Source organism: Engraulis encrasicolus, chromosome 17 (genome assembly GCF_034702125.1).
Source record: "Engraulis encrasicolus isolate BLACKSEA-1 chromosome 17, IST_EnEncr_1.0, whole genome shotgun sequence".
In the NCBI taxonomy this organism is placed as follows: Eukaryota; Metazoa; Chordata; class Actinopteri; order Clupeiformes; family Engraulidae; genus Engraulis; species Engraulis encrasicolus.
Genome location: NC_085873.1, coordinates 45070115 through 45085114, shown reverse-complemented (window position 1 = coordinate 45085114; position 15000 = coordinate 45070115). Strand labels below are relative to the sequence as shown.

The 15000-nt window shown below is 41.7% G+C and overlaps 1 protein-coding gene and 1 long non-coding RNA gene across 3 annotated transcripts in view; both read left to right on the top strand.

The window, feature by feature from the left end:
* LOC134467514 (uncharacterized) overlaps positions 1-4627 on the top strand; it is a 5607-nt gene extending 980 nt beyond the window's left edge. The window contains exons 2-7 of one of the 2 annotated variants that reach the window (XR_010038598.1): positions 976-1078; positions 1207-1305; positions 2116-2221; positions 2362-2463; positions 3301-3373; positions 3764-4627. This is a non-coding gene — a long non-coding RNA (uncharacterized LOC134467514). Of the gene's footprint in view, positions 1-677; positions 1306-2115; positions 2222-2361; positions 2464-3300; positions 3374-3763 lie in introns of those variants that run through there. The other variant, XR_010038597.1, reaches the window with a different exon arrangement.
* The window catches only part of LOC134466886 (protein sidekick-2-like), a 360453-nt gene that overhangs the window by 250660 nt on the left and 94793 nt on the right, over positions 1-15000 (top strand). Inside the window, exon 3 of the mRNA XM_063220787.1 lies at positions 11556-11662. Within this exon, the coding sequence (XP_063076857.1) occupies positions 11556-11662 (107 nt within the window). The remainder of the gene's footprint in view (positions 1-11555; positions 11663-15000) is intronic.

Below are 15000 nucleotides of genomic sequence, written 5' to 3'. Positions count from 1 at the left end.
TAGAGCTAGCCAAACTGAATAATGAATCTCTTGTCCGCTAGCAACATTAGCTAGCTAAAGTCTTTTTTTTTGTTAGAAACGAACTCCCTTTGAGTATAATTATGCTCTGAAGATATCCAGTTAATGTACTTGAGTCAAAGTAAAACACAAATACCAGAGAGAAGAGCTAGCTAGAAGTTCGTTAGCAACATCAGCTTATCTTTTAGCTGACTCAGAAGCTTGAAGTAGCCACAACTTATGCCTGATTTTTATTGTTAGAAACGAACTCATTTTGACTATACACTTGCTCTGAAGTATGTTTTAACACATGTGCCTTTCCCTGTTCGTTGTGTAAAGGAAGTGAGTGAGTAAACTGATTCTGAACTTGTTATTGTGCATACAGTGTGCTGTTTTGTCCCATTCTGTTACTGCCAACTCTGTGGGCAGTTCTCTCTGTTCAGGGAGAAACCACTGTCAGCCATCAGATCGTGTTCTTTTCAATAAATAGGCATTACCTATTTGACAGATTTCTCCTGAAATAATGAGCCCAGAAACACCCAGATGTGTAGGGTGCTTAATTTTTGGCTTGATCAAAGATGCTTAATTTGTATGGTTACTGCAATAAATATTTAGATCTTTGCCCATCCTTTTTGGATCTACTAGTCGGCCTAGTGATATTAGAGGTCTTAACAAGTGGGCTATGCATCAGATTTCATTTCAAGTGATGAGTAAAATATCCAGAAAGATATATAATCTGTTCTTTTTGCCCTCTAGCTTAGCACACTGAATTCTTTGAGCCATCTGGTGTCAATCCGTGTGGGAAAATGATCAATGAAAACAATTTAAGGAATGCATCTTATAGATGTTTCATATTGTAGGTCTATTCAGCCTATTTTGTCATGGTGGTGTTATCATTTTTCAAACTTTATTTTTGTGTAATAATTAGGCATATTGATACATAATCATGTTCATGTTTTGTGCTGTCTTGCTTTGCAGATGACAGAATATTGCTGAAGGATCCTACATGGAAGCTGGCTGATTACACGGAGTGATTCCTCTGGTGTGGTGTACCTCAGAGAAATAAACACTGTTGCAAGAGGTGAGTTTAAGTTTATAAAGTCACACAAAACCTATCCATGTGTTTTTAAAAAGTCAAAGTTCTAACTTGCTCTGTATTTCATGCTGTCAATATGAGATGCATACTAATGTTGTGTGTTATTATTGCAGCTGAGAAGATGGCCAAGATATCCTTATTGCTGGATGGTAGCTCTGGTCGTAGTGGACCATATCTGCAAATGCTTCTGAACATTGACAGAATTTCTAAAGGTTAGCAACCATTCACAAATTTACACCACATGTATGTGTGTTTCAAATGTCTCAACAGTTTGAAGCACACACTGTTAATCAGAGATGCGTCCTGTTCATGCCGTGTGTTATTTTGAGAGGATAGTTAAGGAATAATGGCAGCTGCCTGGTTACAGTACATTGATCCCCTTTGTAGCACCATGTCTAAAAATGCTGAGAAAAATCAGTTTGCAAATGTAAGCATTTTTTATAACTCTGCACCAAATGTGTGTTTCAAATGTCTACTATCTAACAGTCTGAATAACACACTCATACATGACATGACCAATATGTTATGTGCTCGGAGCGGCAGTTTACAAACACACCCTTAGTGCCTTCTGCTGTTAGGCCAATGACACTGAGCCCACCGTTTCATTGATTGGAGTATTTGGGTTACATTTTGTCAATTTGTGGTATTTTCCAGGATCATTGAGGACTCCTCCTCTATGTGTGACATCTTAGATTAGATTTAGATTTAATTTCAAGTGATGAGTAAAATATCCAGAAAGATAGATAATCTGCTCTTTTTGCCCTCCAGTTTAGCACACTGAATTCTTTGAGCCATCTGTTGTCAATCTGTCTGGGAAAATGATCAATGATATAAAACAAACAAACTAAAACATTTTGCATGTATACAGACATGTATCTTTTAGATGTTTCATACTCTAGGCCTATTCATCATCATATTGTGTCGTGATGGTGACGGTGTTATCATTTTTCATTATTTTCTTGTAATAATTAGGCCTATAAATGCATAATCATGTTCATGTTTTGTGCTGTCCTGCTTTGCAGATGACTGAGAATATTACTGAAGGATCCTACATGGAAGCTGTCTGATTACACTGAGTGATTCCTCTGGTGTGGTGTACCTCAGAGAAAATAAACACTGTTGCAAGAGGTGAGTTTAAGTTCATGAACTCACACAAAATCAATCCATGTATTTTATAAAAGTCAAAGTGCTAAACATGCTATGTATTTCATGCTGTCAATATGAGATGCAAATTAATGTTGTGTGTTGTGTGTTAATGTTGTGTGCAGCTGAGAAGATATCCTTATTGCTGGATGGTTGCTCTCTGGTCGTACTTGAGCCCCCTGGACCATGTCTGCAAATGCTTCTGAACATTGACAGAATTTCTAAAGGTTAGCAACCATTCACAAATGTACACCACATGTATGTGTGTTTCAAATGTCTTAACAGTTTGAACCACACACTGTTAATCAGAGATGCATCCTGTTCATCTTGTGTGTTATTTTGAGAGGATAGGTCACCAGCGACCCTATTCACTTGCTGAAAATGCTTAAATACATCATAACAACATTGCTATGACATTACATAGAGCCATAACGCTGCACTACAGGGTTAAGGATGGCAGCTGCCTGGTTACAGTACATTGATCCCCTTTGTAGCACCATGTCTAAAAATACTGAAAAAAAACAGTTTCTAAATGTACCAGTAAGCAAATTTTAATAAATCTGCACCAAATGTGTGTTTCAAATGTCTACTATCTAACAGTCTGAATAACACACTCGTACACAGTGGTGGACAAAGTAAAAGTACTTTGGTGGTGTAATTACAACAGTAGCACATGATATTACATAGCTGTTACACCGTTTGCTCCAGTATACCTACCTATTGAGATAGACTGTGTTATTACTGAAAAACAATAAAAACCTAACAAGAACCCACCACAAACTCAATCCAACCTGTGCAGAATCAACTCATCGTAAGACAAGTACATTGGTCTACTTTTTACTCAGATAAGTTACATGTGTTGGAAAGAAACTGTTTAAAAAAAAAAAAACTTTTACTTCGTCCACCACTGCTCATACATGACATTACCAATTGTTGTGTGCTCAGAGCGGCAGTTTACAAACGCACCCTTGGTGCCTTCTGCTGTTAGGCCTATGACGCTGAGCCCACCGTTTCATTGATCGGAGTATTTGGGTTACATTTTCTCAATTTGTTGTATTTTTCAGGATCGCTGAGGACTCCCCCTCCATGCGTGACCTCTTTGAGAAATTTCCACGCTTTCTGGAGATGCCAAGTTTGGTACGTCTGCCAGACATTTTTTTAACCTTTATTTAGAAAGAACAAGTCACGTTATAGTTGTGTGCATTGTTGATTTTGGCTATACTTGGTGTTAATTAAGCTTCCTGATACTGCATGATTTATACCGTTCACTCAGTAGAGTAAAGCTTTCTATATAACCTGTTAAAACAGGGCGTTATACATTTTGTGGTTACCAGAATGGCAATTACTGAGTCGCAGTGCATTACTAAAGGCCCTATGTTATGTCATAGTAGAGTAGTACTGGCAATTAACCTTTCAATGACTATTACAGCATGTTTCAGATGGTATGGCGTGCATTATGGGGCTAAGCACCATTGATGTATCTCTCTCTCTTTCTCTCTCTCTCTCAAATCTTAAAAATTCTTTCAGACTGGAACCAACTTTGCATCCCTCGGCACTAACACTGAGAAGGTTTCAAGGACCCCACTACTAGGAGGCGAGAGTTTGACACGGCAGTGTCATCACTGCCATGGATGACAACGTAACCATTCCTGTTGCTGATTGCCTGACTTGCGCAGTGACAAGCTTTTCATGCTCTACCGGGTGTGTAACTTGGCATATCCACCACAGTTTAACTCTGTTTCTGCCTCTTTTGAATATGTGTACGATATAACCATCTCAACCAACAAGTGGGCCAAGGTACTGGAACATTTCTCACTTCAAGTTGCTCTGTAGTCACTGGACATTTTTTTAAACATCTACGCAGACACCACCACTCCACATCATGTGTATTTTAATTAGGCCTACTTCTGATTCCACTGACATGCAGGCTACATCCTATGCAAATTCAGGTAATTTACCTGGTACTGGAGAAACAGCATTGTATGCCATTCTAAGTGATACTTGCCTCCTTGTTTTGCAAAAATGTACTGTTTTTTGAATATAATTTAAAGTAAGATCATGTTGACTCTGAGGTGTTCTCCGGTTGTCAAGCACAACCTTAACATTTTGTAAGTAAGTAATAGTCACAGGATATGCATGCATTTGTAATTTGAATTTTCGTTGAAAACGGCTCACCAAGCATAAAATGTTACCTCTGCTTTTGATTTTTCTTTTTTTTTAAATGTCCCTTAATACCAGCCTGTCTTTTTGTTGTGTCCACACAACTTTACCATCAGCAGTGTTGGGAAGGAACAGATTGCTGTAAGTTACTGTATCCCCATCCTTTCAGATCAGTGCTTTAAAGCCTTTTGAAATTAAATTGTTAATAAACTTTTTGAAAACAAACTCAAATCTTGGTTATTGGTTATGATTGATGTAGCTTTGAAACTGTTAATTTGGAGTGAAGTAATTGCAGTGTCCATCTAACCAAGCAAATCGGTTAAAATTTTAACCAATATCTGTGTCGGACACATATTAATCGAACAAATTGGTCAAAACAACCATTGGGGGATTGGTACATTTTTGACTTATAAAGATTGGTTAAACATGACCAATCTATTGGTCAAAACAACCGATTTGGAATTGGTTAGTTTTTTAACCGATCTAGATTGGTTGAAATTTTAACTAAAGTCTAATCGGTTATTTTGACTAATATTTTTCTCGGACACATATTAATCGAACAGATCGGTTAAAAACTACTAATTTTTTGTTTATTTTAACCAATCTTTTTTAAGAGTGCATATTGTGCTTTATTAGCATGCCTGTTACGTTATAGCATCGCAGAAGCATACAAATAACAAAACGAAAGTGTGAATATAGTTACCTCAACCAATCAGTAACGGAGCTCGCGGGTGAGTTCTACGTCACCACTCTCAACTGTTTGCTGATTGGCTAAACACTGAGAGAACCGAGCTCGAGGCTTTTGCCAGACGATGTGCGGAGCCAAAATCTTTGGGTGGAGCACAGAGGATGGCGTCGCTAGGCTACTAAACACACGCACACAGTTAGAGAAGAAGGACCAAAGAAGAAGAGATGGCCAATTGAAAAAAGAGAACCAAATAAAGAAAGAAAGAAGAAAAAAAGAATGATCCGAACGGCAGAAAAAAATCAGCAGATGGCGGGAAAAAAACAGGACAGTAGAGTGAGAGAAGGTGAAAAAAAGAAACATCCATTTGTCCTCCCCCATCCCTCATCAGAACTCCCATCAGCCCCTCTGGCAGAAGGAGGGAGGAGGGACACACAAAGTAGAAGAGGAATCACACACACGAACGCACGCACGTACGCCCATACGTGTATATACAGTACATACGGCGAACACTATACGTCGCCCAACACCCAACAGACACACTGCACTTGCACTTTTCCATCAAAAAAAGCCATGGAGAGTGAGAAAGGGGGAATCCATTTGTCCACCCCCATCCCTCATGCACGCACACAGGCACACACACATGCACGCACGCACACACGCCACATACGCCGAACATGGTGAGACAGGAAAAAAAGAAACATCCATTTGTCCTCCCCCATCCCTCATCAGAACTCCCATCAGCCTCTCTGGCAGAAGGAGAGAGGAGGGAAAGGCAAAGTGGAAGAGAAAATCACACACACACACACACACAGAGACATGATCGAACATATGCTCTTACGCCGAAACACACACACACACACATCAGACACACGCACACACACACACACACACACACACATACACACACACACACACACACACACACACACACACACACACACACACACACACACACACACACAAGAACCACTTCCACACACAAAAACACAGACACACATACACACACACCTGCCACAAATCAATCAGACCCCATTTCTATCTGTCACATGTCTCTCTCCTCTATGGAAGATGGTCTTGTGTGTGTGCATCCCCTCCATGCAAATGTGTGTGTGTGTGTGTGTGTGCGTGTGCGTGTGCGTGTGCGTGTGCGTGTGTGTGTGTGTGTAGAGTGGGCAGGCTAATTGGGGGTGGGGGGAGTCACTGACGTCAAGCGTTGAGCCGCGGGTACATCAATCAATCACTGTCATCGCCGCCTGGAAACCCCCTGCACTCCTGTGATGCACTGCGTCTAACCTGGCACCTCTCATGAACACCCAGACACACACACACACACACACACACACACACACACACACACACACACGCATACTCACAAACACACACACGCAGACACACACACAAACTCACACACACACACACCCTCACATAGACCGACACACCCTCACTATATTGTATGCGTGCACATGAACAAGTGCTTCATCAACCCCCCTGGCTCAGGCTAGCTGACAAACCTTACCTTCCTGTTGTGCTGAGAAACGCCCTTTACTTAAAATATTTAAAGGTGCACTTTGTAAATCGTGAGCGGAGAAGGTTTTACAACTATGCTGCTCATTCAAACTTTGCTGCCTTTGCCAAATTTGATCTTTTCGTGAATATCTAGGCCCTACTAAATAATAAACTAATATTTGCTAGTATCACCAAAGTACAGTAAGTTTTGCAGCTAAACATATCTATTTCTGGAAGCTCAAAATGGTGGACCATAGAGAAGATCCCCCTTTTCATGTATGAGAAGTGCCATTTCCCCAGTCATAATGAATACGTACTGTAGAATTTGATGGTGATGGTAAATATTTGTGGAAAAGGTAACATATGTGGATGGGCAGTATGTATTCTGGAAATACACTACTAAAAATATTACACGGTACACCTTTAAGTGCAAGCGCGTAATTGGCCTATAGGAGCTGCACGTTCACATAGCTCTACATTTGAAGAGTTCAGATGCAAAACCCCCTAAGTGCCTTTTCAGAAAATAATCTTAATTCATTTTTATTTAATACAAAGCTATCAAAATTGCATCTTTTTTCATTTTATTTATGTGATATAACTATTTATATGTATTATCAAGTACATAAATGTAAACCAAACCAACAACCGGGTTCTCTAAAAATATAGAAGTGCAGGTCTTCAGAAATGGAGTTTTGGGGGTTTTGCATCTGAACTCTTCATTTCTAATCACAGAGGACAGAGCCAGCTCTGGTTATTACACTGGAAGAGTCCATTTACATGCCAGCGTGTACTAAGATTGGGGGAATGGGGAATGAGACAGAGGGATAATCAATGGGCACCTCCTTCATTAGCAGAGTATCTCTCTTTTTCTTTCCTTTCTGTGGACGGCTGACATGCATCCTCAATTCCCTTCGCTGCCTTGACTCAGCAGCTTGTTTCGGTAGCGAGTGTGTGCTGGTGTGCGACGTTAGCGATCGTTACATTTTACATGCTGTAAAGAGGTTGGGATGATATAATGTCACATCATGTCAATCCGAACGAAGCCTCACTCTTGAACACATTGGGGTTCGTATCGCCACCTATCATGTCGCTTACAGCAGGCAACTGTGCACTCTTTTACGGCATTTCCAGTCTTATTCTAACCCAGGGGTCAGGAACCGATGGCTCTAGAGCCACATGTGGCTCTTTTGGGAACTGTATATGGCTCTTACTTATCTAGGGTTGTCAACCATCCCTTGAAATAGGGAATCGTCCTATATTTAAAAATAAAAGTACGGGTTCCATATTGAGTTAAAACAGTACAAGGAAGGTTAAAATGTGTTAAAATGCAGGAAAATACATCTAAGAAATACAAAATTCTCCCAGACCCTCGCCATAATGAAGTTGACAGTTGGCAACCCTATTACCTGTTATCAATAAAAGCAATAACTTGACAGTACACTCTAAAATTGTTGGGCTTAATTGAAATATATGCTTTTGATTGTATTCTGTGTTTTTAAAATGGTATGGCTCTCATGAAAATTTCTTTTTAAAAATTTGCCGTTTATGGCTCTCTCCACCAAAAAGGTTCCTGACCCCTGTTCTAACCGTACATTAGGGGAGACCGGGGCTAGTTGGCACACTTTTCAGTTTGAGTGTCATATCTTTGTCATACATTGTTTTAAAACTCCAAAACTAAGATATTCTGAAAGGATTACACCTCAGCTAAATATTCGACGCATGCACCTTTGGTTGATAATCCATTGTTTCCATCTATATGTGATATAAGTGTTGATGTAGGCTCATAATTGCAATAGTTTATTATTTTATTAATGTTACAAGGCCCCTGACAGTACACTGTACTGACTCACTCCACTCCGCTGTTTCCCAGAGACACACACACACACTACACACACACACACACACACACACACACACACACACACACACACACACACACACACACACACACACACACACACACACACACACACACTACACTCCACTACACTACAGTACACTGCACTCCACTCTCTCCCAGAGATGCTCATAACAGAGCCTTTACGTAATTAGCTCATTAGCGATAATAGACTTCCCACAGAGAAGCGATAAAACACACACGCACACGCACGCACTCACACACTCTCACACACTCTCATACACACACACACACACACACACACACACACACACACACACACACACACACACACACACACACACACACACACACACACACACACACACACACACACACACAGTGTCTTCTGGCCCGTCGCTAATATTGCTTGATATTCCATTAGGGAAAGATGGAGATACCAGGCCCAGACACACACACACACACATGCATGCATAGTTGCAATGAAACACTCACAGGTTCAGTATATGGAGGCCTACAATTTTCCTTCTCTCACACGCACCTCAGCCTCCAATCTTTCTCCTGCCTACCTGATGCCCTTTCTTCATTTGTCTTTCCATCATTCTCTCTAGCTGTTCTTTTCCTATTTCCTATCTTCCCTCATTTCCCTTAGCCTACTCAACCCCTCAGTGCAGAGCCCATGTTATAACCTTACTGTCACCAAAATGGTAATGGCTTTGTCTTAATTTGTTACTTAGCAAGTAGCAAGCTTGAAGCTTGAAGTAGCAATATGTTACTTAGCACGTAGCAAGGCTGTTAGAATATAGTTGAGGTAACACTTTATAATAATAGATGCAAAAAAGCATTATAAAGACTTAATGAATAATAAACTATTGATGAACAAAACATTAACAAATGTTTGTAAATGACTAGGAAATGTTAACAAATGTTTGTAAATGACTAGGAAATGTTATGCTAACGTCTGATATTTATCAAACATTTACAAATTGCTTGTAAATGAATAAAATGCTCTGTTATAAGGTATGTACAATTTTTTATAAATTATTTGTAGATATTTTATAAAGCATTAATAAAACTTAGTTAATGATAAAAGCATTTGTTAATATTTCGTTCATCATTAGTAAATTATTTATTAAGTCTTTATTACGCATACATTATTATAAAGTGTTACATAGTTGAGTATTTTCAGCAAATAGTGAATAGGCCTGCCAGCAACCCATCTGCAGTAAGAGGCTACCTCCCTTACCCTTTAACCTTTTCTTCGTCTATCCATCCATCTATATCCATTTATCTGTCAGTACATCTTTTCCGAGTATATCCCTTCCCATGCCCTCCATCACTTTTCCTTCGTCTCAATCCATTCATCTTCTCTGCACCCATCTCTGTGTTTACATCTCTACATGTCTTTCCATCTGAAAAAAAAAATCTCTTCTATCTCTGTTTTACACTCCATGCTTCTTCCTGTTCTCTACTCCACTCTCACACCCTTTTTCCATTTTCTTTCACTCTCTACCTTTTTTTCCATATCACTCTCTTCCTTTTCCATTTACTCTCCCTGTCTGTTTTCTCCTTTCATCTTTGTTTCCCTCTCTCCGCCTCTACTCTCTGTCCATCTATAAATCCATATTCCCCTTGCTCTGTCTATCTTCCTCCCCATCTAATTCCCTCTCCTCTAACTCGCCCTCCCTTCATTCATCTATCTGTTCACTTCTCTGTTTGCTCCCTTTTATCCATCCCTTCCGACAGTACATCTATCTATCTATCTATCTTTCTTTCTTTCTTTCTTTCTTTCTTTCTTTCTTTCTTTCTGCCTTTCTGCCTTTCTTCCCTTATTTCCCCTTTAAATCTCTCCTCCACTCCCTCATTGACACAAACCCTCAATCATTGTATTTTTAATGCAGTTTCTCTCCCTTTAATCTGTCTCCTCTCCCCCAGCCTTCTCCTTCCTCTCTCCTTCTCTGTACCTCTCCGTCTCTCGGCATACCCCTCTCTCTCTCTCCTTCAGTTCATCCACTCATCCCCCTCCCTGTTCCCCACTACGCCTCTCTCCATCCCTCCACCTCCCCCTCCTCTTCTCTCTGTCTGGTCTTTAATGGAGGTTCTAGTCAGGGCACCTGGGGGCCTTCCACGTGCCAGCAGGAATTAGCTGTCTGAAGCTCTGCCCGACTAGATAAAGCACCACCGCTGACATTCACACACTAGCCGGGGAGTGGAGACATGCAACACACACAAACACGCATCACACACATGCACACACACACACGCGCGCGCACACGCACGCACGCACGCACGCACACACACACACACACACACACACACACACACACACACACACACACACACACACTCTCTCTCTCTCTCTCTCTCTCTGTCTCTCTCTCTCTCTCTCTCTCTCTTTCTTTCTCTCTCTCTCTCTCTCTCTCTCTCTCTCTCTCTCCCTCTGAGTGGCAGTGATTCATATTACTTCTCACCTTTGTTCCTCCAAGTTGTAGCACTTTCGCGAAAGCCGGTAATAACACACACACACACACACACACACACACACACACACACACACACACACACACACACACACACACACACACACACACACACACACACACACACACACACACACACACACACACACACACACACACACACACACACACACACACACACACACGCACGCACCACACAAAGTGACTTTGAAGGACAAACTCTTCTGTTCTCAAAACCCTATTACTTCCATCTTTGATATCGTTTTTGCAAATGGATTGACTGTGTCCTGTTATGTTCACCAGCACAAAGTGCTGTGCTTTTGTGTGTGTGGGTGAGAGAGTGAAAAGAGAAAGAGAGAGAGAGAGAGAGAGAGAGAGAGAGAGAGAGAGAGAAAGAGAGAGCAAGAGAGAGAGAGAGAGAGAGAGAGAGAGAGAGAGAAAGAAAGAGAGAGAGAGAGAGAGAAAGAGAAGAGACAAGGCAATTGGGTAACATCATTTTCTGTTCTCTGCTGTCTCGTACAATCATACATACCCTCTCGCTTTCGTTGAATGCTGGTTTCCCTCAGGTATCTGATCCCATCTTGTTTTTGTGTGTGTGTGTCTGTGCGCGTGTGCTTGTCTCTTTAGGTATCTGATCCCATCTCTGGATCGTTCTCATGCCGGGTTCTACCGCTGCATCGTACGGAACCGAGTGGGAGCTCTACTGCAGAGGAGAACAGAGGTCCAAGTGGCATGTGAGTACCTCACTGTGTGTGTGTGCGACGCTTGCCTACGTACATGCGTTTCACATGTATTCTATGAAATAATGTATCACAGCACAGATGTGCATGCAAAGTTAATGAAGATCAGTGGTTCTCAACCTTTTTTTGAACAAACACCCCCTTGACCTCATCATAAGACTCCAAACGCCCCCTTGACCTAATCGTAAGTCTACCAACACCACCCCACCCCCCGTATTGAAAAATAAAATAGACTGTTGGCCTCCAATGGCAACAAAGCCTGCCATGCCCCCACTCAGCTGTATACTTCTCAATGCCCCCCCTAGGGCTATCCAACGCCCCCTGGGGGGCTGTAGCTGTAGACTAATGTATATCAATGCAAATGGTTACATGCATATTCAGATTGTGTTGGAGGTGTGCGTGGGCAACGTGTGTTTGTGTGCCACATCTGTCTTGGGTGAAGTCAGTAACCCTGCACAGTGAGATGTACAGATTGCCTGGGAGGTGTGCGTTTGGTGATGTGATGTGATACCTTATGTTTCTATATGCTTTACTATAACCCTATACTGTTTGCATATCTGAGTAAGTGATCGAGTGTTTGTGTGTGTGTGTGTGCGTGCGTGCGTGCGTGCGTGCGTGCGTGTGTGCGTGCCTGTCTGCCTGCCTGCCAGCATGCGTGTGTGCATGCGTGTGTGCATGTGTGCTTGCGTGCATGCCTGCATGCGTGTGTGTGTGTGTGTGTGTGTGTGTGTGTGTGTGTGTGTGTGTGTGTGTGTGTGTGTGTGTGTGTGTGTGTGTGTGTGTGTGTGTGTGTGTGTGTGTGTGTGTGTGTGTGTGTGTGTGTGTGTGTGTGTGTGGCCTCCCACTTTTATGACACCTGCTCAACCCATCATCGTATAGTTATTCCTCCTCCAATAACAACATCTGCTCATGCAGAAGGCAGTCAAGAAAGTTCCTTCAAGCGAAAAAGTATTTCTTTTGAGTTTACTTTTGAGTTACTATTTCTTTTGAGCCTGCATTGTGTGCACATATAGGCCTACATATACACACAAACTGTCATATCCACACACAATCACTCACTCACTCACTCACTACACACCAAGTTATCTAACTTATCTTTTAACTTTTGTAATAAACACATTCGCATCTGGTTACCCAAGATGAAAGCCTGACTTTTACTTCGATTCTCAATACAAAATCCTAGTTCTTAGAATTTATATTTTTTTATCACCACTTAATCACTATGCCGTGCTTCCCCTATCTTCCTAGCTTCCCTATGTGCTTTCCCTATCTTCCAAGTCTTCCAAAAATGAAGGGAACTGGTTAAACTATTTGTTAAACTACTAAACTTGTAAAATGTTTGAAGACTGGATTGGCTAAGGTAATGTAGGCCTACTGTATATAGGATCTTAATTGGTGTGAAATAGCTCAGGTGCCAAGGTAGGAAACTGCTGTGATGTGCAGTGTGTGTGTGTGTGTCTGCTTGCATGCGAGCATGCGTGCATGAGAGAGAGAGACAGAGAGAGCGAGAGAGAGAGAGAGAGAGAGAGAGAGACAGAGAGAGAAAGCGAGAGAGAGAAAGAGTGATTGTAAAATAACAAGTGAAAAAGGGAGAGAGATTGACAGAGAGATTGTGGCTGATTGACAGAGATAAACAGAGAGGTGGTGACTGTCTTCTATATAGTTGTGCTTGCATAACCGTGCGATCACACCGCCGGCGTTGAACATGTGGAAAGCGCCGGAAGTAATTTACTTTGTATGAAGAGCAGGCGGCAGAAGCGTTAAAAGCCGCAAAAGCGTTTCTAGAGCAGAGGGCGTCAAAAGTTGAGGGCGTCAAAAGTTGAAATTCATCTAAAAATATGTTATGAGCTCGGCGTCCGCTGGCGTCAGCCAATGGAATATTCATATTTTTCTAAACACGATATTCGGTTGATCGAGATTCCTGGCCGAACGCTTCAGGTTGAAGCGATTGCTGTGTTCAACGCCCCTGACCTGTGCTTTCCAGGCCGGAGTCAGCAGCGTTTTAGCTCTTTCAACGCAATATGAAATTCAAAGTCTCTCTTTTCACCCCTTTCACTTTATTCGAACCCTCTTCTGTCTCTCTCTCTCTCTCCCACATAGACTGAAGCCAGTATGGCATGGGGTTGTGTAATTGTATTACAGGTTGTTATGTGGGGTGTTACATGGGGTGTTTTCTCAAAGTGAATTGTTCTAGTCTTGCTAGTGTGAATGACGCCCAATTATTCGCAGGAGTATCCAACTATTAATCACACTTAGAACTTGTTAGTGAATAGGCCAAGTTGCTTGGGGAAATCCGCGAAACATGGGCGCTATTCACACTAGCAAGGCTAGAGTGTTTATCAACCAGTGTGCCGCAGGCCCCCTCTCAGGGGTGCCGCGGAAACGTGCCTGATAAATAAATTGTGTAATTTACACATATTTGTCTAAATTAATAAAGTATTGCTTAGTCAGTGCTCAGTGGAGTCTTTCATCTGCCATTTACGCACAATAAAGTAAATTTAGGTCGCCCCAGTAAGCTGCAACTTTGAACGTAGGTTGTGTGACGTCTCCAAATGTGTTACTTTTCTAAGCTTTTGTGGTATCCGATGCGATGCCATGTTACAGCTTGTTGCTTAGGGGTGCCTTGAACATTTTCAGTAATTGAAAGGGTGCCTCGCCTAAAAAAAGGTTGAGAAACACTGGGCTAGACCAGTGTTTCTCAACAGGGGTGCCGGGGCACCCTGGGGTGCCGTAGGTCCCCTTCAGGGGTGCCGCGGAAACGTGGCTGATAAATAAATTATGTAATATAATACATATTTGTCTAAATTGATAAGTAAGTGGAATCTTTCATCTGCCATTTACGCACAATAAAGTAAATACATGTCGCCCCAGTCAGCTGCAACTTCGAGCATAGGTAGTGTGACATCTCCAAATGTGTTACTTTTCTAAGCTTGTGTGGTATCGGATGCGGTGCCATGTTACGGCTTGTTGGTTTGGGGTGCCTTGAAATTTTTCATGAATTGAAAGGGTGCCTCGCCTAAAAAAAGGTTGAGAAACACTGCGCTAGAGCACTTCACTTTGAGAAATACGCAGCGTGCTTCACCTTCTGTGAAGAGACAGAGCGAAGAAACTCTTTTCGTGGTTCGAGTGTATAATTATGACCAAACATTTATAAATGTGATGTTTGTAAAAAGGAATTATTTTATTTCAGAGCTTTTCAAAAACTTCACATGGCAGGCTGGCTTTTGGTGTGTTGTAGCCTAGACTGAGAGCTTAAGGAACTCTGTGGGAAGCTGACAAACTGTCAATTAACAAAGCGTAATTAATGAATGAATGATTCTCCCGACGATGAA